Genomic DNA, 24,473 nt, shown 5'->3' on the forward strand with positions numbered 1-24,473 from the left:
TTATTGTAAACGGAACCGACCACTACATTTTAATGTTTATTGATATTCAAGACCTTTCTTTGATTCAACACACCCTTTAGTGGTTTCCCTTGAGAAAGGAAAACTACAATTGGGGAACAAATTAAAAGAGGAAATCAATATGCTAAGTTGATGTATAAAACAAAATTGCTACGAAGTCTTTGCCTGTATACAGCTGTCAACAGAGATTTGTACAACATTAAACTATACACATAAAATTCACACACATATATAACTTCTTTCTAGTACTTAATATGTTACTAGTAAATCTTAAAAGCTTGCCATTTACATAGTATATATTTAATTCTTGCAAGTGAAAATGTAAAGCCCATTCTATACAAACAGAACTCCATTTTTCAAAATGAATTTGTAAATGAAAAACATTCCATCCATGCATGGAAGGTATCTATATATATTATATATTATATATTGAAAACTAATTTCAAATATGATATTAATTCTGAAAGACTAGATTCTGAAATCTTTGCCCTCCTTGCCTCTTCCAGGGCTACAGTTAGAATTGTTTCAACATTAGTTATAACTAGTTGAAATTACAATAATTGATTGTAAGCAACCAGCGACAACGAGAATCCATAGAAAATTAACATCAGGGTATTGCAGGCAAATGGATTCTGCTGGAATGACACTGCATAAATAGTGCGACATAAAAATGACAATATATGCATCTCTTTATCTGCACTGAGCTATGGTGTTATCTTGCACAATTATGATTGTGCTCTATGCTTGTCTTTTTTAGTTCAGACTCTCACACCAGGCAGAAATTGTCTTGACCAACTTTCTAATGTCATTTAGAGCCGCACCTTTAAAACTCTGAGCAACAGCATCAGCTGGAGTGTACAAGTCACCTACTTGCCAGTTTAAGTCCTGTGAATGTGTTAATCCATACATTAGTCTCTCAAGAGAGAAAAAATTATAAAGAATTTATATTAACTAAAAACTTAAAACGAGGTCTATGAATAAAAAATATGATATAAACAATCTATAAGATTCTGAATGTCTCATCCAATGCTTGGTGCAGAAAAAGTCGAATTGGCCTAAAGTAGATGATCAATGAACACCTTGTTTCACTTCTTAACAAACTATAGGCAGCTGATGAGTAGAATTTTAAACCCTATATGGATGCATCTATTTCTTGTGATGAAGCCAAAAATTTTCTTTCTAATGGTGTGATGAGCACTTAAAGGAATAAATCTTGCCTCTCCCTATGAAAGAATCCTAGGCGAGTCTATACAGATAAATTCATTATAAAAGATGAATATTATTGATAGATAATGGGGCTCATTTAAATTGAAAAATTTCTCTCCCTTATTTATAATACCATATATTTTAGAGGCTTGGATATATTTTGTAGGAAATTTATTTCAGCTGATCGTTATAATTAATTTAGACTGAAATCACAATTCCTCACTCTATACACTTATTCCTCTAACAAGTTTTCTAATGTGCAATCTAACTATATTGTAACTGTTTTGGTGTAACAGTACTCATTACACATGAATGCATAATTTTCATTAAGTATGGTCTTTAAACAATTGAAGAGTTCTATCAGAAATGTTGGCAGTGCCCATCCTCTATAAATCATTATACCAGAAAGAACCTTGCTGAGACAACCACTATTTGCAAGCTCAGCTAGCAAAATCTCGTTTAATCTTAAGGGAATGCCGATGACATGTTATCTCTCCAAGAAAAATGATCTGGGATACCTTTAAAACTCTCCAGAGAAAACGTTGGTGACACTCATTTTGAGACCATGCAAATGCATATCCAAAGTAAATCACATGAAATAGGAGAGCACGTGATATATTGTAGAGGATACAAATGAAGAAACTGAAATCTCCTCCACAAAGATATTGGCTACAACACGCCCAAGTTTTCTTTCAAATCAGAGCCTACCTTTTTATTTCTTTGTTTTATTTTCAGGGTGTAAATGGTTTTATTTTTGTATTTATTTGGGTTTATTTCTGGGTCTGGCTGTGAGACAATTTCTCATACTGAAGAAGATACTGTCATTGATATTATAGCTGGTTCTATAATATCAATGACAGTATCTTCTTCAATCTTCATTTGCTCTTCCTTTGGAAGCACATGAGTGCATTCAACACCATCACTAGCTCCATAAGAAACATCAAGAGATTCATCATGCACAACCTCAATTACTATTTTTTCATCTTCTTCCGACATTGGTCTCAAGGACAAATAATTGTTGAACTTCTGAACCCATGATCTAGAAGAACACTTATCATTACCATCAAAGTGGGCTAGAGTAACCTTTCCAAGAGCTTGTTGATAGTCTCTCGGAACATGAGGGCGGTTATCATATCTTCTACCTCTCTTCATCTTTTGATTCATGAACTGGTCCAAAGTGAGGATATTCCAGATCTCAGCAGGAAGGGAAGCATACTCCATGTAACTATTCCTTATTTCATCCACTGTTGGTATCTCAATTTCAACTTGAGGCACTTCCTTGGGTAGGAAGACGGGTTGCAAAGGTCTTGAAACTGACCCTCCAGGTGTTCCTCCATTGTTGCTCCCACGGTTACTCCCGTTTCTATTTCCTCTAGGGTTATTATAAATTCTAGCTTCAGGTCCATTAGTGGGCTGATTAGGAGTCCCACCATAATCTGATTAAGTTTGGCCAGCAATTGGGACATCATGTCCATTATAGTTTCAAACTTTCTTTCCACTCTAGCAACAGGAGCCTCATTTTGTTCTACAGTTCTCTCGGCCTCTTTGTTTCTCAAATCCTCTGAAAAGGTCTCTTCAGCTGGCACTGCAGAAATCTGATATTGTTGTCTCCTTTGTTCTTTGTTATAGTAACATATGTCTCTGTCACTCATGGAGAATTCTGATCACTCTGAATTCACAGGCTAACAGGAAAACCAGCTATGATACCACTATAATATGCTCCTTAATTTTTTTCAATTATTTCAATTTACAATCAACACAAACACCCGTTAGGGTTAGAAAATGAAATCCAATACTGTTGAAAGTAACCCTTTCTACCTTTTGATCATCGAGAGCACAATCTAGGAGGGTGAGAGCATATAATGTTGAGGGGATCGTTAGATGCAAGAAACTGAAATTGATTACAATACTTGGGCAGCAAGCCAGCCCCTTCCACTTTTCAGCGGGATAATGAGAATACTGAAAGATCACTTGGCGGTAAACCAACCAAGGACAAGCCAAGAAACTGAAGTAGCAATCACTCAACTGCTTATCTAGCGAGAGGACTAGAAATGAAATTACAATCAACTCTATCACTTATGCAGCGGGAGGACAGTATTACAATTTTCAAAGTAGGCGGCAAAGCCAACCTCTTCCACTTATGAAGTGGGACTAAGAGCAATGATTCAATTATATAGCTATTAGTACTACTAACCAACTTTACAATGCATAACATGGATTACAAATTAAGAGAAATCACTATCCCAAAGATAGGTGGCAAGGCTAGCCTCTTCCACTTTGCAGTGGGTCTAAGAAAGATCAATAGAAATTGTTGTTAGTACTAGTACCAGCATTACAATATGAATCATAGAAGATAAGAATGAAGAACCAACAACTGCAAACAATTACCAAGATCTTTCTCTCTACTCCAAAAAACCCACACTCTCTAAAACCAACTCCACACAAGAAAGACACTCCAAAATCAAAAATCTCTAAATTTGATATATTCCCAACACGCTGAAAACACATAAACTAGCAGGCTAAGAACTCACTAATTTACTCATAACTCTTTCCACACTCTTTAGAATCACTTCCAAACAGATGCAAATGAGAGATACAATGATGGCGATAAGGATGGAAATGAAAGACATCAACTAACAATGCCCAAACCCATGGCACGCAACCCAAAGCACTCCCAACATAAAGCGTTTATAAAAGAAAACTTTGACTTGCATAATAAAATTCAATACTCCAAGAAAACCAACGAAAACTTACAAGATGAATTGCTCATGGCATAGGAAATGAATGAGAAAATACCCAAAACAAACAGACACTTGAGCAGGAAGATATGACTGAAAATCAACTACAGCCACTCCAAAAACCAGCAAACTAAACACACCCAACACACCAAAAATTGAAAATCTCTCAATCACTTCGATCAGCACAATCTATCTCTCTGGATGAGAGATAGTCACAAATAATCAGCTAGGCACTGTCTTTCAAGTGCGAAACTAATGGTTGCTAGGAAACTCTCAACTTCGAAGCTCAACTCTGGCACCAATTCGGTAGCACTTCATTACAAATATTCATGGATACCAAAAAACAAGAGCCCAACACTCTTATTTATAGATTTTGAAGGCTTAAATTCAAATTTAAATGGCGCCAAATTCCCCTTATTTCACTTTCATTTCATTTCATGACACCCTCCCCCCTTAAATCGAACTTTTGGAGATAATTTAAGGTGTATAAAATAATAATAATAATATAATTGAACTTTGACGCCCCATCTCAATGTCTCCTAGTCGCACTTTTTTGAAGGTCACCAAGTTATAAAATAATAACATTAAACATAAAATACACTAATCCTTGGCGCCACTTGACTTAGGAAATAAAAAATAATACTTCTCCCTTCCTAAGTCATCCAACCAAATATTAAAACCTCAAGCTAAGGTATTAATATATATCAAAATTACTTCTCAAATACTGATTATTGCCAAAATGAGCTGGGGATTGAAATGTTGGAAATCACCAAAACTGAACTGAGTTGGAGGTCTCAACTTAACTGCTAAAAGTAGTCATCTGAGTGAACACAGAATCCTGCCCAAAATAATATTGCCGGATATAGCCACTAAGCTGAGCTACAAAACCCCTGCCAGAAATAGTACTTACTCTAAATAGCATATTGCCAAAAATAGTAAGTGTTTCCAAAGTGATTTTTACCACATTCTGAGCCGCTGCCAAACTTAGTAAAAATAGTAAGTTCTAAAAAGGTCCTCAGATTGAAATTGCATGTTATACCATAGTAGAATTCACAAAAACCCAGAAAACCTAGAGAACTCAACTGCTTCTACCTCCACTTACTAAAAATAGTAAGTCAATCAAACTCCATAACTTGCTATGCATGTACCCTCACTACAAAGCTTTCTGAAAACCCAGAAGGAATCTAGAACCCAAACTGACAAATTCCAACATGCAAGCCTTCGAAAATGCATAAATGTCCTCCCAAAGGTAGGAAACACTAATTTCTGCTTCCGACTAGCCCATGGGTCTCCAGAATAAGCTAACGGTCCCCAAAACAAACTAGAGCGGAAAAGGGGACATTACAAAAGGTCTCAATTGAGTCGAATATTTGTTCCTCATAGTTTTGATTATTATTATTTAGATCCCTTTAATGAGGTGAATTGTTCCATAATGCACAAAAGAATGATTAAAAGAAGTAGAATGTTATTCGATGAAGTAAGTAGGAATCACACTTCATTTAAAGAGCATAACAACCAGAAGTTGTAAGCATCCCCTTACTGAATAATAATGCACAATACGGTTTTAAAAAGACATCCATGGAGAAGAAAAATCTAACATAGAAGAAATGGAACTTAATATGATGCTTACCTGTCCACATGGTGTGAGATGGGTTCCATTCACTACTACTTTCGATAAAGTACCACCAATCTCATCAACACGAGGTCTTAAAATTTCTTCAAGTTGGTCTGTTTCATCAATAGCATCAATGTTGAACTTAACCTGCATTTCATCATCAAAATCAGAAGGAAAGCAACATATGTACAAGAAAACATCTACCTTAAGAATATTAAAATTATAGTTTCAGGCAGGGATACAATTGCAAAGATTATACCAGCAATGTCCCTGAAACTCTATAACAGTTCCTGATGGTTTCCCGATTCTCTGAAGGTGTCGGTGTAAACTCCGATGTGCCTTGAGTGATCTAAGTATGTCATGAACATGTAATAATTTCAGGAAAATGAATATTTAATAGCTTTCATGGAATTGCTAAATAAAGGAATCAAGCAAATAAAATACCTTCATTTTGTCAGAAATTCAAGTATGAACTGAAACCTTGTACAGACAAGAAGAGGACTCACCCATACAAGAACATGCAATATATCATAGACCTTACCTGATTCATGACTGAGGGTAGTTGCTCACTAAATCTAGTTAGTGATAATATTGCTTCTGGGTTATATTGTTCAAGCATTGGCCCTGCAGCTTCTATCATTGTCCTTAAAGCATCTCCTGTCAAGGTAAAGCTTTACGTCTTGTCAGCAGTCTTGCACCATTGTACTTTAAACATAAATTCTAGAATGTGTTACAAAGAAATGTCTTTACCAATATATGAAAGAAGAAATTAACACTTCCAATATTTGAAGTCAGTATGAATTCAAAATAATGACTTCTACAAACAAAACTAAGTCAAGAAAAACACAAACCACAAAAGAGATTATGAAACACACACCCAAAAAAACATTAGAGCAAGAGAAAATTCAAACAATACTATTTTATTGATGATGGATTTTAAAAAAAAGAAGCTTTCCTAATTCTAGTTATCAACTTTAGAGTGCTGGAATTAAAAAAATTTAACAGGTTTTTTAACGAATCGATGTAACCACTAGCTGTTTCCTGCAAATAACAAGAAGCACAATCCAATTTGACGGAAGGCATTGTCATAGTGACATAGAGGGATAGACAAACAAGATTATGGATACTAAGATCATTCTCTCCAAAATATTTGTTCTTTCTTAAGCACAACGTAGAGGATTTATCTCATCTCACAAGCAAGTTGAATAAGAGAGTAACTTCTTTCAATCATTTTGTGTATAATTGCATTCTTAAAGGTGCTTTCCCTAAAGGAATCACACCATTATGAATGGAGCAAAAAACTTTAAATCTTTAATGTAGAACAATCAAGAGTAGTGAGGTTATGGCCCCATACAATTATCACAAAGGGTTGTGATTGGTAAGAAGGATGGATGACAGCATTTAATTTATTTTCTCTGCTACAACTATATCAAGAGTCGTGCAGTTGGGTTAGAAAATCCAGTCAATATTTTTTAATAAAATATGCAATTAATATTAATCACTTTCAACTGTAATACTCAAAATATTATTGAATAAGAACAACACAATAAACTTCTCAAGTAAACTCTGAATCTGCAAGCAAATAATAATAGATATCTTCCCCAAACTTGAAACTCACACCCACAACTGAAAGCAATACATAAATAATAACAAATTGTAGACAATTTTTGACTTATTGTTGATGACTCAACTTTTGATATCCCTTTAATATTCACCAAATATGTAAAAAGGCAACCTAGCAACTCATACGAGTCCACCCTTATTAACCCAACAGCTGATAAAGTCAGCGATCCCATTTTTTTTACTTGTAAGGTATCAACCTTGTCTCCAAAATACCATGCAATCCTTCTAAACTTTAAACGTTTCCCATATTAAGTCATATGGATAGCAAGGAGATGGGCAATTAACTTTAGAAAAAGATACATGTTGGTATATTCCACCATTGTCCATCCGTGCATAGTTTGTTTCTCATTTGTTTTGATTTGCTATTGTCTTGTAGTGTATTTAGGAATTGATTTGGTAATTTGTTGAACCCGTGCAAACACATGGGTTATCTCCTATATTCTTTCTATAAATACATGATTACAATGTAAAAGAGATCAATTTGATGGCTCTACAAAACTTAATATGGTACAGATGCATGGGACAAGCTAAAGACAGTGTATGAGGTGAAGAATCAGAATCAGATCCTAAATTTGGAGAGTCAGCTTCATAGTCTTAAGATGAAGAATGGAGAACATTTAGCTTCTCGAAAGGATTGCAAAGTTGAGATCCTTAAAAGCATTGGGAGAAAGACTAAGGATGCAGTTTTGGTGCCTATTGTTTTATTGGCACTACCATCCAGATACAAAGTGTTTGTGACAACTTTGAATGTCACGGAAACGACACCCGCTTTTGAGAAGCTTGTCAATTTACTTCAAAAAGAAGAGTCTATCAGCAATGATCATAGTGAGGAGGATCATGCCATGACATCACGTCATAAAGGCAAGGAGACTATGCAGCAATTCAATATACCTTCCAAATCTAGAAATTTCTCCAGACCTCAGAAGAAGTGTCCAATCTGTGATAGAGTTGGACAAGTTGTGAAAAATTGTTGGTACAACTCCTTCACCAAAGGAGCCTCCAACAAACCACCTCAAAAGAAGCCATTTCAACGTGACAAACCTCGGTGGGAGTAGAAGAACAAACAAAAGCAAGAAAGCAATTTTGCTGAAGTAGATGATTCTCCGGAAGAGGAATACGTGCTGTCAGCCCACACTTCAGAAGATGGTTCACAATCCACCTCAATATGGTATGTGGACTCTGATGCAACAAAGTACATGACGGGACAGAAGAAGTGGTTTCTCACATTGAAACCTCATCATGGTATAGTCACTCTTGGAGATAATACTGTCCATGACATTTAAGGTATTGGTGACATCTCTTTACAGTTTGGCATACATAAGTGTAGATTTACTAATGTTTTGTATGTGCCAGGACTTACCAAAAATCTTCTTCCTATTAATCAATTTCTTGATGATAATCTTAGGATTGAATTTGATTAAAATCAAGATAAAAATGTTTGTCTTATCAAAGATAAGTCTAAGCATGCCAAGATTGTTGCTAGTGCTATTGAGGTTGTGTTGTGACGTTTTCACACATCGCCCCATTGCAAATGGGGACCCATGTTTTTTGCTCCTTTTGTTCGTTTTCGCTTTGCTTTTTTAGGGTTTTGTTAGTTTGTTAGTTGTCTGGATTTAGGGTCAAGCCTTAGGGTTTTAATTACCGTCTTTTCGGGCCAGAATCCAGTCAGTTTTGAGAGCTTTTTGAATTTCCTTTTCTAGAATGCAAATTTTGAATGCAATGAATTCGCCAGAATGGTCTAATTTTCAATTGGAATGTTGATGCAGAGCTTAAATTTGTCTAAGTGTTGAAGATGAAATGTGATTTTTTTGTCCAATTGAATATTTTTGACCAAATTTTGACTTTTTTGAATTTTGATCCTAGGCATTTCAAATGATTTGTTTTCGCCTTGTGAAGTGATAAAATGTGTAAAATCATGATATTTTGGCCTGTAGGAGCAAAATCGCTCCTGTCCCTCAGTGAAGGACGGGAGCTCGTTTTCAAATATCTTACTATTCTTGCAGGGTCAAGATGAATTACGAATTGGAAGTGATGGAGAAAGGCGAGATCTTTCCATTGAATATAAATTGAAGATTTTCATGAGCACAGAAATGCCTCCAAGGGAAAAATCGCTCCTGTCCCTCAGTGGAGGACCGGAGCTACAAATCCAATTTTGCTTTGTCCTTGCAGGATTTTAAACGTCTTGACGATGTGAAAAGGTCCAGAGAGGTGCATTTTATCAAATGAATATAACTTGAAGCGTCGCCCAGGGGATCACATAGGATAGCAAGTCCGGCCTGAGTGAGGTCCTGATCCTGAAATTTGGCTAAGTCTGGAATGCCCTGATCCTGAATTTGACTAAGTCTGGAAACTGAAAAAACCTCCAAAAACTAGATTTTGCAATATAACTCCTGGAGATCTGAAACCACTCTCAAACATCCTGAAAGTATATATGGAATATAACTTAAAGTATAAGAAAGAAGAAACATAGAAGGAAATGTCACTTATACTTAAATGTTATATTCCATTAAAATTGTCCTGATTGAGAGTGCGAAAAGTCAAATTTCGCTCGTGTCCTTCTCCAAGGGTCCAGAGCGAAAAGCGCTCCTGTCCCTCTCCAAGGGACCAAGGCGAATCGCTCGTGTCCCTCACCAAGGGACCAGAGCGAAAATGATTAGTTGAGCCATTCCTGACCTTGTTCGGACGAATCGAGACATCAAAGGCATGGTGAAGGACGAAATGAGCATGATAGAGCATCCAGACTTGATCAAAACAATAAAATGCTTAAGTTCGCTCCTGTCCCTCAGGAAGGGACCAGAGTGATTTTTGTTATAGATGATTTTCTCGCCAAGTTACGACCGATTCCAAGGCATGGATGAATGGAAGGACGCATTATGAACCCGTTGAATATAAATCTGGAAGCTAGCAAAGTGAAGTGAAGCATACAAAGCCAAGATCGCTCCAGTCCCTCTCCAAGGGACCAGGGCGATATGATGATTATATTGTCGTCCCTCCAAGATCAGGACACTCCAAGGCGAAGAACAAGGTACCAAGGACGTTTCGAAGCATCTCCATCAAGCACAAAGTTACAAGGATCGCCACATTGAGGGATTTGCTCTAAAATATCCTAATTCGCTCCTGTCCCTCAGGAAGGGACCAGAGCGAAATTTCCATAAAGACCAAGATTTTGAAAGTTTAACAAGTATCAAGCCACCAAGAGGAATCAAGGGACGTCATTTCACGCATTGAAGGTAATGGCAAGTTGAAGAACGCAAGGACAAGCTTAAAAACTTGAAGTTCGCTCCTGTCCCTCAGGAAGGGACCAGAGCGATATTGATTATATTGGCCAAGTCTCTCAAAATTTACGTCAAGCCAAGGTTTTGCAAGATGGTAAAAGGTCTAAGGCGTCTTTTGAAGGTGATATACCAAAGTGTTGAACGTTAAAATGCTACCAATTTGCACAAAGAGCCTATATCGCTCCTGTCCTTTGGACAAGGACCAAAGCGATTTTTACTAAAACACTCATGTTCCGTCAAAACCAAGACAAGGCAAAGATAGGCATGGTCAAGGACGTCCTTTGGAAGACAATGAATGAAGAACAAAGATCAAAAGTTTGCAAATTTGAGCCAGGACACTAGGATCGCTCCTGTCCCTCAGGAAGGGACCAGGGCGATATTACATCCAAAGGCACTCATTCACACATGCAAGTCAATCTAACTCAAAGGACCCAGCTAAAATGGCGATTTGGACGTAAGGATGAAGACCTTGGACGTAAAAATTGCAAGAATCATGACCAAATTGATGGATCGCTCCTGTCCCTCAGTCAGGGACCAGGGCGATGAGGTACGTATCTTCTCACTTTTTCATTTTGGCGCTTAAAACACATTTTTTAAATTTATTTAAATGCTAGAAAAAAATCGATATTTAATTAAAAGCATTTAAATAGCGCATGGTATGTATTTATTAATTATTTTTTGCCTTTGTAAAAAATCGAAATTTATTAATTAAAAATAAAGGCATTTAATAATTAATTATTAATTTAATAAAAATCAAAAGGGAGCGCTTGGGTTTATTTTGTCAAGGTCGGCCTTTATTATTTATTTAAAAATCATTTTAATTGCTATATTTTGCAAAAAGTCGGCCTAAGGTCAATATGAAGGTGAGCGCCTATAAAGGAAGGTGTTTATTTCATTTTCACATCATCATTTATCATCTCTCATATGCAACTTGGAGAAGGCAAAAGAGGAGCGAATTTCATACAAAGGAAGGGCGAAATTATCATTCAAGAAGAGGAGCGAATTCAATCAAAGGTGGTGCGAAACTACTATCCAAAGGAGAGGCGAACTTGAAGTTTCCATTTGAGCGAAGTTGCCTAGGACGTCAAAGACATATCAAAGATGGCGAAATTGCTAACTTGAAGAGGAAATCACGTCCAAGACTTGAAGGGTGGCGAAGTTGATAAGAGGAACGTTCTTTTGAAGATCACATCAAGACTATCGAATTTCAAATTTTGCCTAGGCGAATTCCTTTATTTTGCATTTTAGAGTTAAGCTCTCAAAGAGGTATGACGATATGGATCTCTTGTTTTAATTTCGAATTTTGATCGTCATTGCCTTAATTTTGAAATTTTGTTTTGCCTTAGCTCAGTTGTTTTTAGGAAATGATTAATAAAGGACTTATCATTAAGTTTCCTAAAATTTGCTCTCTATCTATTCATTGCAAAATCATGTTACTAATTTTGAAATGTTGTGTAGGCATCAAATGGAGGTCTCTTCAAGGAAAATCAAGCCGAATCAAGGACGGTCTTCGCCAGGACGATCAAGCCAAGACAAGGGCGACCTCTTCCAATCCAGCGTTCCAAGGCGAGGTACATCATCCTGCACATCAAGGACAAAAGGAGTTAGAACAAGAGTTAATTAAAGATAGCCTCTCAACGACATCAAATTGAATATCTAGCAAGCTTCAAGTGTCAGATGAGGTGGCATCCCAGTCATCACTCCTCCAGTCAGTGAAGTCCACCTCAGCATGTCCAGATTCAATGTACTTAACTCATGGAAGGTGGCACAAACTTCGATGTACCTACCCCGGCTATCCATTGGTCGATTTTTCTAGAAGGGACATGTGTCCAAGCAATACAATTTTATCATTGGTCAAGCATTAAATGTTATGTAATGGTTGTAACAAACCCTAATTAGGGTTTTCATTGTAAAATCTTGGCCATTGATCTTGAATTGATCTAAGCCATCAAATTGTATTGTGGGCACTATATAAGCCCAGGCATTTCATTTTGTAAAAAAGGAATTTTAGATAGAATTAGAGAGAGTTGTAAATAATTGATAGAATAGCAATTAGAGTAGAATAGGAGGACAAGGCAAGAAATTGTTGCCATTGATTGTAAACAAACTCCATTTTCATTGAAGTAATGGTGAAATATGTCGTTTTTCTTGCAATTTGCATGGTTTCTCGTTGAGTCTTCAATCTTAGATGGTAGATGATTAGATGAATGGAGGAAATGTGATTGATTGATGGTGGAATTCGTACATCCATACTACTAGCAGTTTGTTGATTGCAGACTTGCCTTGCGTAGTCAACTGGAATCATTCAGCCTAAGCTTAATTTCAATTTGTTGCCTCTTCATTGATATGCATCAACTTGGATGGTATCTATGCCTGCGGTGATGATTTGAACATCATAAAGCTCCCTTAGAAGATCGCACTAGTCTTGTGTAGATGTTCCATTGATGTCAAAACAAGATCTAGTTAGAGTTTCATCAAAAGGTCAAGTCATTGCTCCTACATTCTTAGTATTAGGATTAGATCCTCTCTTCGCCCTTATCCTTTTTCCATTTTTTTTAATCTAAGTTAGTCAGAGCCTGTGTCCAGCAAAGCAGATCGGAAGTTCAATGTAAGTCCCCTTGTGATTCCAGCAAATCACATCATACCACTGGAGCTTGTCCACACGTAGAGACCCTACATCAAAGAACCTTGGAGTCTACCTAACTGATCCTTTATGCGAATCTTCAGCAGTTAGAGACTATTTTCTCAAGAGAGGATAAGATGCCTTTAGGTATTTTATTCTGTGTATGATTGTGTACAAAATACACGTCAACAGGTTGGTAGAATGTTTAGGGTTGATTCATTTGCTAATAATCAAGCCTTAGTGACTAAGGACAATAATCTTTCAATGCTTTGGCATCGTAGATTCAGTCACTTAAGCACTAGTTATTTGCTAAAACTGTGTAAGAATAACATGGTCAAAGGGCTTCCATCATTTGAAAAGTTGAGTGCAATTTGTTCTAGTTGTATTATTGGAAAACAACACAGAGCACCTTTTATCCAAGTGAACATCGTGCTAGTCAACCTTTGTAGCTGGTGTATACCGATTTGTGCGGCCCCATGACACCTACCCATAAAGGATATTTTGTGACCTTTTCACACATCGCCCCATTGCAAACGAGGACCCCCCTCCTTCTTCCTTTCTGCGTTGTTTAGTTTAGGGTTTTAGCAGCATAGTGGGCAATTTTGAGTTCCCATGCCCAAGTCTCGAAGTTTTGATCATGCCTAATTGTCCTTTAGGGTTTTGAAGTTATAGGATCAAGTTCGTAAAAGTTGAGACTTTAAATGATCCTAATTTTATCTAAGTGTAGACCTTTTGAGCGTTAATGTGTTTTGAATGTCCTCGTCGGTGATATCTAAGTGCCTAGGTGTTTTAGGACCTTTAGTAGTTGTTTTCTCGCTCCTAGGAACTTAATCAAGTTGATTTCGCACTTTATCCCAATAGGTTTCCTTTTGTCTCGCTCAAATTTTGGTAAATTTGTCTAAGTCTAGATGCGTTTTATTGAAAATTTCAAGTATCCAAATGATTGAGAGGTTAAATTGTTAAATTCTTGATGAAAATCAAAGTTCTAAGGGTCAAAATCATTAAATTCCTAATGGGAGGTGCTTTTCCCCCACATTTCCGATGACCCATGGTTTTCCCCATTCAAAATTCTGATGGGAGGTGAATTTCCCCTAGATTCCTAATGGACCTAGTTTTTCCCCATTCATATTCCTGATTCATGGCGATTTTCCACCATGGAGGTAAAATTTTGACCAAGTGTTGGGAAATCCTCCTGATGACCCACGAATTTCCCTTGGGAATGCAGATGACTTTGATGATGACTAGAATGCTGATTCCTGATGCCAATCGATTTTCCACCAGAGCTTTTCATGACGAGATTTTAAGGATTTTTATGCGGATAGTGATTCCAGACATGAGGCGAATTTCCACCAGTGCAAGATTTATGATTTTGAGTCCGGATGGCTATCTAGACAAGGGTCGATTTTTCCCCAAAGTGCTTTTTGAGCTGAATGATGAAGTTTAAGTTGGAATTTTCATTAAGGGTCGATTTTTCCCTGGAGGCATTTTTTTGTGAAAGTTTGATGAAATTTCATTGGGATTTTTATCCCAATATGGGGCGATTTTCCCCCAAAAGGGCTAAGTGATTTAAATTTTGAAATTTTTTACTAAGTCAGCCCCAAATTTAATTGTTTTTGTGATTGCTAACGATTATTTAAAAATAAAAAATAATTAATAAATGATTTGCAATAAACATTAAATGATTTTTACCTTCTAGAAGCAAATCGATTTTCCCCAGGCAAGTATAAAGAGCAAAGTTTTATCCCACATTGCTTGTGTGGTGAAAATTTGAGGTGAAAACATGTTTAAAGAAGAGAGACCAGCAATATTTTATTAATATATTTGCGTGTGGCATCCAAGTGGCTAAGTTAGGCGATTTTTTCCAACTAGACGATTTTTGCTAAGTGTCTTCTTGACACCATTGGAGTTGAAAGTGTGCTTTGATGATTATTTTCTACATTTCTAGACCTAGGCGATATTTTTTACCACCATTTGAGTGGGTTTGGAGTGCATTTTTCAGACTTTGGCGATTTTCTTGGGTGGCGCCATTGCTGGAAGGAGGGCGATTTTACTTGGGAGGTCAAATTCCTCCAATTTCGAGGAAACCACTTCATTTTCAGGGGCTGCCATTGTTGTTCCTTACTGAGTGTTGACTGGACCTGCATTATTTCTCCATTACCGAAGCTTACTTGACCTCCATTGTTGGCTGGGAACACATTTTCAGACTTCATACTTCATTCCCAGCTCATTTCCACCTTTGGCGATTTTGTCTAGGGGCTGTTTGGAGGATTTTTCAGTGCATTTTCAGAACTTTTTGTCGCTGTTGCAGAACTGAGACACCATTGCTAGGGGCTGTCCTTAGAAAAAATTTCATTTCCAGCCACTTGCCAACTTGGGCGATTTCACTTGGAAGTCATTTTTGTATCATTTTGTGGCCATTTTCTGAGTTTGCCACCATTGTTAGAGGTGTTGGTAAGTCTGAAACCTTCATTTTTCAGAATTGTCCTCAGACTGAAATTCCATTTCCAGCCCTACCTTCATACCCGGAATTGATTGTTTTCACCTTGGGAAGATTGTTTTTATCAAACTTTTGCATTCTAGATGGCTGCAACATGATTTTAGTGATTGATTTTTACCGTTGCAGGTTGTCTTCAGACTTATTGGCAGTCATTGTTGACTTGGGAAAGGTGTCTTCAAACATTTTTCGAGTGAAAATCCTACTTTTCACACCTTTCCTAAGTCATTTCCCAATCCGGTATACTCCCTTGCACTCTAATTTTGATGAAACTTCTAAGTATAAGGAGGTGTCTTCATACCTTATTAAGTTTGAAATTGATGATTTTAATGAATTTCATGAGGGTTCATTTCCCAATCCGGTATACTCACTTGCACTCTAATTTTGATGAAATTTCTAAGTATAAGGAGGTGTCTTCAGACCTTATTAAGTTTGAAAATTGATGATTTTAATGAATTTCATGAGGGTTTCATACCCTAATCTTGTCATATTTTTGTTCTATTTTCAGAATTCGTTTAAAATATGGATAAAATTCTTGATTTCCATCTCTAAAATTGTCTAAATCATTAGAAATCAGAACTTTTCCAATTTTGAAAATATTATCAAAAAGATTTTCCGAGGTTGCTAACTCTCGGCTTTGTACAGGTGCAATGTCGAAGTCCGGAATTAGCATTCGGAAGGAACAACAGAAGATAGTTGAGAGTGGATTCTATCCAAAATCCAAGATGTCATCTAAATGGAAGGAGATTACAGACACAAAATGCATTTCCTAAACATGGACTAGATGCGGCAGCGGATGTTCGGAATTGGAAACCAGATTACTTCTCCTACTTATGCAAACATCATGAAGAGTGGTATCTACCAAGCCGTTGGATTTCCGTTGTCCATACAATGCAGTGAGCTAGTCCTGGAGTGTGCGCTTATGAACCCCGCTCCAGAATGATCAAGACTCATAAAGGGTGTCACCATTGCTTTCCTAGTTGAGGATGCGATTGCTGAGGTGTTCGGAATTCAACATGGTGTAGATATGTGTTGTCCTCATTTTTGTTTTCAAAAATGAAGGACCATTACATGAAATTTTTGTGAAAAAAAGAAAAAAATTACTCTATGGCATGCTTCCCAAGGCAAAATTTCAACTAATCATTGGACTGGCTTAATCCTTAGTCCATCCTTGAACTACGTTTCGAATTTCGTCAAGTAAGTTATAACTTGTTGTAGGGGTTTTATTTCCCCTTTACAAGTAAGTAAAACTTGCTTCTCTCTCAAAAAATCCCGATTTTGCCTTGTTAGCAAAAAAGTGACAACTTAAAACTTGCACTTTGGTCTAAAAAACCCGATTTTGCTCATAAAGTGCATTTTTGACATTTTAAACTTGCTATTTGGCCAAAAAATCCCGATTTTGCCTAGCATGTTGAAAAAGTGAAATTTTAAACTTGTTATATCCTCCAAAAAACCCAATTTTCATTGTTTCATGCATTTTAAACTTGCTATTTGTTCCAAAAAACCCAAATTGCAAGGAAAAACGTTTTTTTTTAGGATTTTAAGCAAATTTTTGTGGAGATTTTTTGGGAGATGGAAGGCATTTTAAATTCCTTCCTATTTCCATGCATTTTCAAACACCTTTCACGCCACATGGAGGTTAAGTTTGCTATTTTTTTTGGTTTATAATAGCAAACACGTTTTTACCAAAAACCACGTTTTTTTTACCATTTGGAATGCCATGAATCAGCAATGTTATGAATCGTTTTGGCTTGGTATGCTAAGGCATTGAGCTTAGAAAGAGTTTTGGCCATTTCCCATGCCATTTCTCATGCATTTGCTGCCACATTTTTCAGTTTTGGGCATTTTTTTCAAAAACGTGGCTAGGGTTTTGGAATATGGTTAATTTCTTTTTAAGAGTTCTCCTTCCTTTTTTCAAAGATTAATCATCTTGTTGAAGAGGCATTTTTAGATTGGAGCAAGGTAAGATTTCTTTTCTTCTTGTTTCATTTTTCTTGTTTGAAAATATGTTGATTCTTCCCAAAAAAAAATCGGTTTTGTGAGAAAGATTTTCCCCTTTGTAAAGCAATTTTAGAATTGCATTGTTCTTCCCCATTTTCCCTCTTTACTTGTATTCGGAATTTTAAATCCCGATTACAAGTTGGATGAAAATAATTGTTCTTCCATTACGGATAAAAGATTTAACCATCTTTTGTTGAAAGTTCTTCCCATTTTCTTGAAGATGAACTTCCCAAAATCTTTTCATATTCATTTCCATCATCCGTACATACCATTTCATCCACTCATTTCACACCTTCATTCATTTTCCCCATTTGAAGTCTACCTGCGGTCAGCCATCCAGAACCCGAAATTGGTCCAAAATGCACTAAAAAAACACTTGAAAATGAGTCTTAAAGGTCCAATTACAAGTGCAAACTTGTGTTTACCCATTACACATATGAAGTTGCATGTTTGTTCCTCACATTTGCAAGTTAATGCTCTTGTTTTTCCCACACATGTAATGCAACTTCCAAAACCCGAAATTCACTTGTGAGCCCATTTTTGCATCAATTTCTCTCTTCCCTTGTCAGTCCAGTTTGCACACACAATCTACCAAATCAATGGATTAAGGCATGGGCCTTATTTTGCAAGCAAATTTCAAGAATGGAGGACGATACAAAAAAGAGATACAACAACAATTCATGATTGCGAGCATAGAATGCTTTCAAGACAAAGATGGTCATGACATAAAAAGAGGAAGGCCGCCCTTTCCCTCTTGAAAAACCAGTACTACCCCAAGCAAGAAGATAAGGATGCAAGTTCCCGTTCCGGTTCAAGATGTCTTTACCAATCCAGAATACTTCAACTTCTAGCATCCTAAAGAGACATGAAGACCATCACAGACAAAGGATGATGCAGTTAGAGTCGTGTCTTTAGACACATGGAATAGTTTTAATTATGCATTTGTAATTTTGTTTTGACAAGTTACATGTAAAAGTATTTTTTGTAAAAAGCAAGTTACTCATTACTTGCACTTTTGTAATTACATGTAAGGCAACCACAAGTTGTGTTCAGTTAGGACTGTAGTTGGAATAAGTCTTAGTTAGTTACTGAAGTCTTAGTTAGTTATTGAATAAGTCTTGGTGGTTGAGAGAATCTCTCAAGTTAGTTAGGATCCTCCCACCTTTTTCTCAAGGCTCCTCTTCTATAAATAGAAGAGAGGGTCTATTGTAATTTTTATCTTTTGGGAAAGCAAGCAAAAACTCTGCCAAATTTACAGCAAGAAGTCTTTGAGCTTATGTATGTGGATTGAAAGTTTTTGAAGAATAATAAAGAAGGATTACTCAAGTTTTGAGTCTTTGAGCTACATGTTTGAGTTTGAATCTTTTTATTTCTTCTATGCAAAGTGTTTCTAAAGGAGCTTAGTCCAATCTGATTTGAAGTCTTTGAGCTGCAAGTAGAGAAGATTAATTAAAATAGGAAACTCTCTTGAAGGAGCAGCAAGTCTTTGAGCTTGTGTCTATTCTTGAGGAAAAATTACTGTTTGATAAGAAATAGCAGCAAGTCTTTGAGCTTGCATTAGTTCTTGTCTTTGTGTCGAAAGAATAGATTATTCCAGTCTTTGAGCTGTTATCTTTTATTTGTTGTAAAATTTAGTATAGCAAAGGGTAGATAGGACTTCCAATAGTCAAGTCTTTGAACTTGATATTGCTGTCCCGTCCCGAAGGAAGTGACGGGAGTCTTTGAGCTTTCAGGAAACTTCATTTCCTTTCTCTCATTTCATTTGAAAGTGGTTACTGCTGTTCATATTCAATCGCTATCCTTTTCTGTGAAGAGAAAAGGATATTGTCTTTCTTGAAAAAAGAAGAAAGATTGTTGTCCCATCCTATTTTATTTTCCAAGTTGTAGTTAAATAGGGGGAACCTTCCCTTAATTAGGAGAGTTTTTACTCGTGTGCTATAGTTGAAACCACAATTTTCTATATTTCCCCAAGTGTACAAAAATTTCAACCAACAATATGAAAGATAGGACAAAGGATGAATATGAAGAAAAATACAAGAAAAGGATGGATGCGTGCAAAACTATAGTGAACAAGGAATGGATGATCGAACCTAGGGCTCATCATTCCAAGGCTCTCAAGACACTCATGTGCATAGATTTGAAAGAGGAATATAGCGATTTGGTATTCCTTCTTAACCGAGTGATGGGAATGTCACAAGGTGCATTATATCATGGATGGATGTTCTATTTTATCCAAGATCGTTTGAAGGGAACATTGATCAATTGGTCAAAAATCATAAGTGACAATCTGGATTTTCAGCTGAGGAATGTGGAGAGATCTAAATCATTTGCCATGACTTCCTATCTCATGTATATACTTGCACAATTTGTTACTTACAAAGGATTGATATGCAGAGGTGAAGTCGGGAATGGACAAGGGCGGTACAGGAGTTATGAATGCTATCCACAGCTGAACATGTATCAAATTGAAGATGATAAGAAAGTGAATGATGTATTCACCATGTACTTCACACGGGTGTTGTAGGGCGGAATTCACAAGAGGTTGTCCAAGGAGGCAACAGAGCTGATTGAGCAATACGGATCGTGGTATATCTAGTTTCCCAATTTCACGTACCTTAGGATTCATTGATTTCAATCCAAACCTTACAGGATTCCTAGGTATCCTACAGACAGAATGATCCTGTTGGAGGTGGTGAGACAGCTTCTGGAAAATGACTCCATCCAGAAGGAGAAACATAGAATGGGGATGACATTTCCTATTTCGGTAGGGAAGACATTGGAGTTTTGTTATTTTGCCATTGCAGCTAACACAGTGATTGCAAAACTTGCATTTTATCGCCTTGTGACATATAAGAGGAGAAAGATTTGATCCGCACAAGAAAGTTGGAAGGATTAGGGGAGATAAGTTTGTACAGAAGGTGGACATAGAAGATTATTGGGCCAACCTAATGGACAAGCAAGCATCGAAAAGATGCATGTGGTCCAGAATGTCCATTGATTTCATGAGGAAGTGTGAACTTTTCCTCATTCTTGATCAGATATTAGACAAGAAGGATATGCATCCACAATATGAGAATGAAATGAAAAAGGCAATTCTATTGCCTAATTGGTTAGAACAAGAAGTGACAGATTTGAGTGTATTGATGAGAGAAGTCTTGAGTTTCTCCCGAGGATGGGTAGACAATCAAATGAACAAGTTAGTTGACATGGGTGTTATCTTCACATATGAAAAGATGAAACAGAAGGAATCCTCTTCCGAAGATGATCAAAGAACTATTAGCGACATAAGGATTCATGCGGATGAGGAAAGTCAAGCTCCCAAGCGAAGGAAGAACACATCAGGAGAAGTCAAGGCTGGAGGGAAGAAGATTGAGGAGGTTAAGAAGAAGAGCCAAAAGTTTATCACTCCTTCACCTCCCCTCAATGGCTCATCAATCAAAGAGATTGAGGTTCAGAAACAAAACAAGGAGATTGAACAATGTTTCAACAGAGTGATATTACCAGAGAGCGTTCAAGACTTATATGCCACCGCTACATCTGCTCCACCTAATGAAGATGATGATCAGTTGGGATTTCCTACTACCCTTTTGGAGGTTAGTTTAGAGAAGAATGTATATGATTTGACCAAGGATAATCCTGATGATGTTATCTTGGCATTGAGGAAACTTGATCAAGAAATGTGACTTGATGATGGTATGGAGATGGTTGCTATTCCCGATTGGCTAATGAGGAGTATGGAGAAAAGTAAGAAGATGGTAGAGGCGTAGCCAATTGACGACATTGATGACTACTTAGCTAGGAGCAACAAGGAAAAAGAACCAAAGCAGGCTAAGATTTTGTCACGTATAGCAAGAGATGAGATAGGAATGCGGATTGCACAGGTGGCTGTTCCTATTGGAGATGCGACGAAAGATGCTGCTACTCCCATGGATTTACAGATTACTTCAGTTGCCCTTGGTCAGACTACAAAAAAGCAGGAATTCCAAGAAGTTGGTGATACTCTCAAGGCAATCAATGCATGGTTGGATAGGGAGATAGAGAAGAAAGAGGAATATAAGGAAGAAAATATCAGACTTAGAGAGTAAATTGCAGGGATAAGGCGTGAGAATCCCACCCTTATTTCCCCTATTGCAGTTGATCGTGGACTACATACACATTATAAGGCAGCGAGAGATACACTCTCGGAATAGGAGAAATGGATTGAAGATACGAAGAGACAAGCGGATGATTTCCTTACTCACTTTGTCCAGGATTTTGACAGGACAACAACGCTCATATTCAAGATACAGTATCTAAAGGGAGTTCAGGAGGAATTTCGACCTATTCACGAGAGGACTATTCCACGCCTCAGAGTATTGAAGGGAATTGCTATGTCCACATTGATCAAGGAGAATATTGTGCATAACGGAGATAGATACAATTTCCATGGCTAGTATTGTTCATTAGCCATGAAGAAATCTACTTATGAGCATGCACAAAAGAATTCTGCAAAGATGGAAGCATCAATTCATGAGATCCAATTGAAGATCCTTGCCTCAATTGAGGAGTTATTGGGGGGTAGATATTAACGAAGCCAGTGGTTTACACTTAGCAGGATTGAGAGCCAAGATGAAGTTCATGTACTTCAATCAGTTGGACTCTTTGAAGAAGAGTCAGATAGATGACTTAGTTTCTTTGTCGATTCATGTCCACAATTCGCAAAAGCTCATGCCAGATTGGGAGAACACCTTGGATGCTTTCTTGGTGCATTGGACGTGATTGATTTGCAACAAGATACCTTACCTAGAATTTCCATGGAGGAATTAGATTCTGTGTTAGCTAAATTCTTGGATTATGTTGTGTGAGAAAGAGATGCAGGACGAAATCTTCTGGAAGATTACATATTTGATGACTAGGTGTCTTTCTATTGGGCCATATGTTGGTGGCTCCAATTTTTATGTGAACCCTAATTAGGGCAGCTCTAGGGTTGTGTTGGCATGATCTTGGCCCTTGAATTTGATTGAATCTTGGCCATCCATTTTGTTTGAGACTATATATGTCCCATTGCCTCTCATTTGTAAGGGAGAGATTTTGAGAATTGTTGGTAGATGCTGCAGATTTGAATATAAATCATTGTTCGAATTGGTGGTGATTTTGTTTAAGTGTTGTCTTGCATTCAAGGTTCTCAATTCCTCCAAGTTAGATTAGAATTTTCTTTCAACCGTTGTTAGATTGAATGAAATAATTTGTTGAATGTATTTGTGCTGAATCCATTTATCCATACCACTAGCCTCTTGTTGATTGTAAGTGTGCCTTGCGTGGTCAACTAGAAGTTTATGCAAGCTTAACTTCAATTATTATACATCCATTGTTATGCATTAACTTGAATGGTATCAATGTTTGATGGTAATAATTTGAAAATCAATGAAATACACCTTAGATGATTGCACTAAGCTTGTGTCATGTTGTTCAACTTGATGGTGAGACCTTGCCTAGTTTGATTTCACTGAATTTGTTCCTCACTTCTTGCATTCTAGGTTTTAGAATAGAATTCTTAAACCCTATTCCTTTTGCCTTTTTTAGAAAGTCTTGTTAGAATTGTTTCAAGAGCTTCATTGTTAAATCATAAGTTATCAGCACACCTATTCCATATTCATGATAAGCAAAGTTGATATGAACAATTGTGTAAGTCCCCAAGTGAAAACAACAATTCAAATCAACCATTGAGTTACCCACTCGTCAAGACTTGACAGTAGAAACCTTGGAATCATTTTAGTTGATCTTACCCTTAGCATCCAAGGTGATTTTGTTCAAGAGAGGGTAAAGAGGCTATGGAGGTAGAGTATCAATCTCTAATGAAAACATCACCTGGGAGCTTGTTGATCTACCACCAGATAAGGAAGCAATTGGTTGTAAATGGGTATTCAAGACTAAGAATAAAGCAGATGATAGTAAAGACAAACATAAGGCTAGACTTGTAGCCAAGAGTTATGCCCAGAAAGAAGGTATAGACTATGAGGAAACCTTTGCTCCCACAATAAAAATTAAAACAATTGGATGATTTTTGCTTTAGCTGCTCAAATTGGATGGAAATTGTACCAAATGGATGTAAAATGTGCCTTTCTTAACGGAGACCTTAAAGAAGAGGTCTATATGACCCAACCAAAGGGATATGTTGCACCTAAAAAAAGAAGAAAAAGTGTGCAAACTAATCAAATCCCTATATGGTCTCAAATAGGCTCCTAGAGCTTGGTATATCAAAATTGATGAACATCTATTATAACATGGTTTCACTAGGCATCCATATGATCCAAACGTCTACCTCAAGGATCGAGGGGGGGATATTGTGATCATTAATGTATATGTTGATGATTTAGTTATCATAGGCAACTCAGAAGAAATCGTTGAGGCAACCAAAAATGATCTCAAAAAGGCTTTTGATATGATAGATCTTAGGTTACTTCACTATTGTCGAGGCTTAGAGGTATGGCAAACTGAAATATTCCGAGCCAAATTTTTTTGGTTTTTCAATTTACAAACTCAAATAAATGCACCCGTTAAGGTTAGAGGTTAAACCAAAACGTGCTGAAGCAACTCTAACCAGAATGTACACCAGGATCCCGATGTGGGCAAGGTGTGAGCATTGGTCAGACGATCTAAAACAAAATGCTTATGCAGGAACTCTAACCAAGAATGGCATCGGTGATGGCGAGCATATGGTCAGAGGATCTTCTACCTAAATGCTGAAAGGGAACTCGACACCAAGTATGTGCTACCCAATCCAGTGTGGAGTGAGGGGCGACCATATGGCGGAGTAATTACAAATAACAATGCTTGAATGAAATAACTGAATTGCTGAAAGGGACTCAACACCCAGAATGTGCTTTCTAACCCGAATTGG

At 37.0% G+C, this 24,473-nt stretch overlaps 1 protein-coding gene across 1 annotated transcript in view; it reads right to left on the bottom strand.

The window, feature by feature from the left end:
- Positions 1-410: 410 nt before the first annotated feature.
- The window catches only part of LOC131063287 (uncharacterized), a 166,306-nt gene continuing 142,243 nt past the window's right edge, over positions 411-24,473 (bottom strand). Inside the window, exons 7-10 of the mRNA XM_057997071.2 lie at positions 6,119-6,234; positions 5,837-5,926; positions 5,593-5,724; positions 411-903 (exon numbers count right to left, since the gene is read on the bottom strand). Coding sequence (XP_057853054.2) covers positions 772-903; positions 5,593-5,724; positions 5,837-5,926; positions 6,119-6,234 — 470 coding nt within the window. The 3' untranslated portion in view covers positions 411-771. The remainder of the gene's footprint in view (positions 904-5,592; positions 5,725-5,836; positions 5,927-6,118; positions 6,235-24,473) is intronic.

Source organism: Cryptomeria japonica, chromosome 2 (assembly GCF_030272615.1).
Source record: "Cryptomeria japonica chromosome 2, Sugi_1.0, whole genome shotgun sequence".
In the NCBI taxonomy this organism is placed as follows: domain Eukaryota; kingdom Viridiplantae; phylum Streptophyta; class Pinopsida; order Cupressales; family Cupressaceae; genus Cryptomeria; species Cryptomeria japonica.